The sequence below is a fragment of the Etheostoma spectabile genome, chromosome 15, assembly GCF_008692095.1.
Source record: "Etheostoma spectabile isolate EspeVRDwgs_2016 chromosome 15, UIUC_Espe_1.0, whole genome shotgun sequence".
NCBI classification, from domain to species: domain Eukaryota; kingdom Metazoa; phylum Chordata; class Actinopteri; order Perciformes; family Percidae; genus Etheostoma; species Etheostoma spectabile.
The window spans coordinates 20,358,729-20,359,402 of record NC_045747.1 but is presented as its reverse complement, the minus strand read 5'-3'; the positions used below and the strand labels follow the sequence as shown (position 1 = coordinate 20,359,402).

Sequence of the window (674 nt, the reverse complement as noted above, 5' to 3'; positions counted from 1 at the left end):
GTGTGTGTGTGTGTGTGTGTGTGTGTTTATCATCACTTCTCTAGCATCAGGTCATAGTCCTGCAGAGTTTTCTTCTGTGCTTCATCATCTCGAGCCAGCCTGGCCTCCTGCACCTTAGAAAAGACAGACAAAAACAACATTCAGCTAAAAGCTTCTTGAAGAGGAAAAAACAAACAAACAAACAAACAAACATGAAACTTCCATGGTTTGTTCACAGCCCAGGACGGGTGATTAAACCTGCCCACAACATCATTGTTACCCCTCTAACAAGCAATAGTGATAGCGGTGAGGTGCCTGTGCAGAGCCCAAAGGATATTATAAGAACAATATCTAGTCCAGCAACAGCATGTTCACCCTGCTTCCATCTGGCAAGTGATACAGGAGAATCTGCTGCGTTGCCACCAGACAACAGTACAGCTTCTTCCCTCAAGCTGTGAGAGTCCACAACTCCACCTAACCCTCTGTACTCCACCATTAAAAATAGCTTTGTTTTTCTTATGTAGCATAAACATACTACAACTGCATTTGGTTGTACAACCTTGCACATCTCAAAATGAAATTTAGACCTATGAAAAAGACAAATAAACATATGTACAGTACAATACAATTAATAAATAAACAAAAAAGCTCTATCATGGTGTAGAGTGGAAGAAGAAGAAGAAGAAGAAGAAGAA

General features: G+C 40.7%; 1 protein-coding gene across 2 annotated transcripts in view; it reads right to left on the bottom strand.

Annotated features, from left to right (window-relative positions):
- Window positions 1-674, bottom strand: part of ift70 (intraflagellar transport 70) — a 19,051-nt gene that overhangs the window by 9,927 nt on the left and 8,450 nt on the right. For both annotated transcript variants that reach the window (XM_032537508.1, XM_032537509.1), the window contains exon 13: window positions 37-113. In XM_032537508.1, coding sequence (XP_032393399.1) covers window positions 37-113 — 77 coding nt within the window. The remainder of the gene's footprint in view (window positions 1-36; window positions 114-674) is intronic.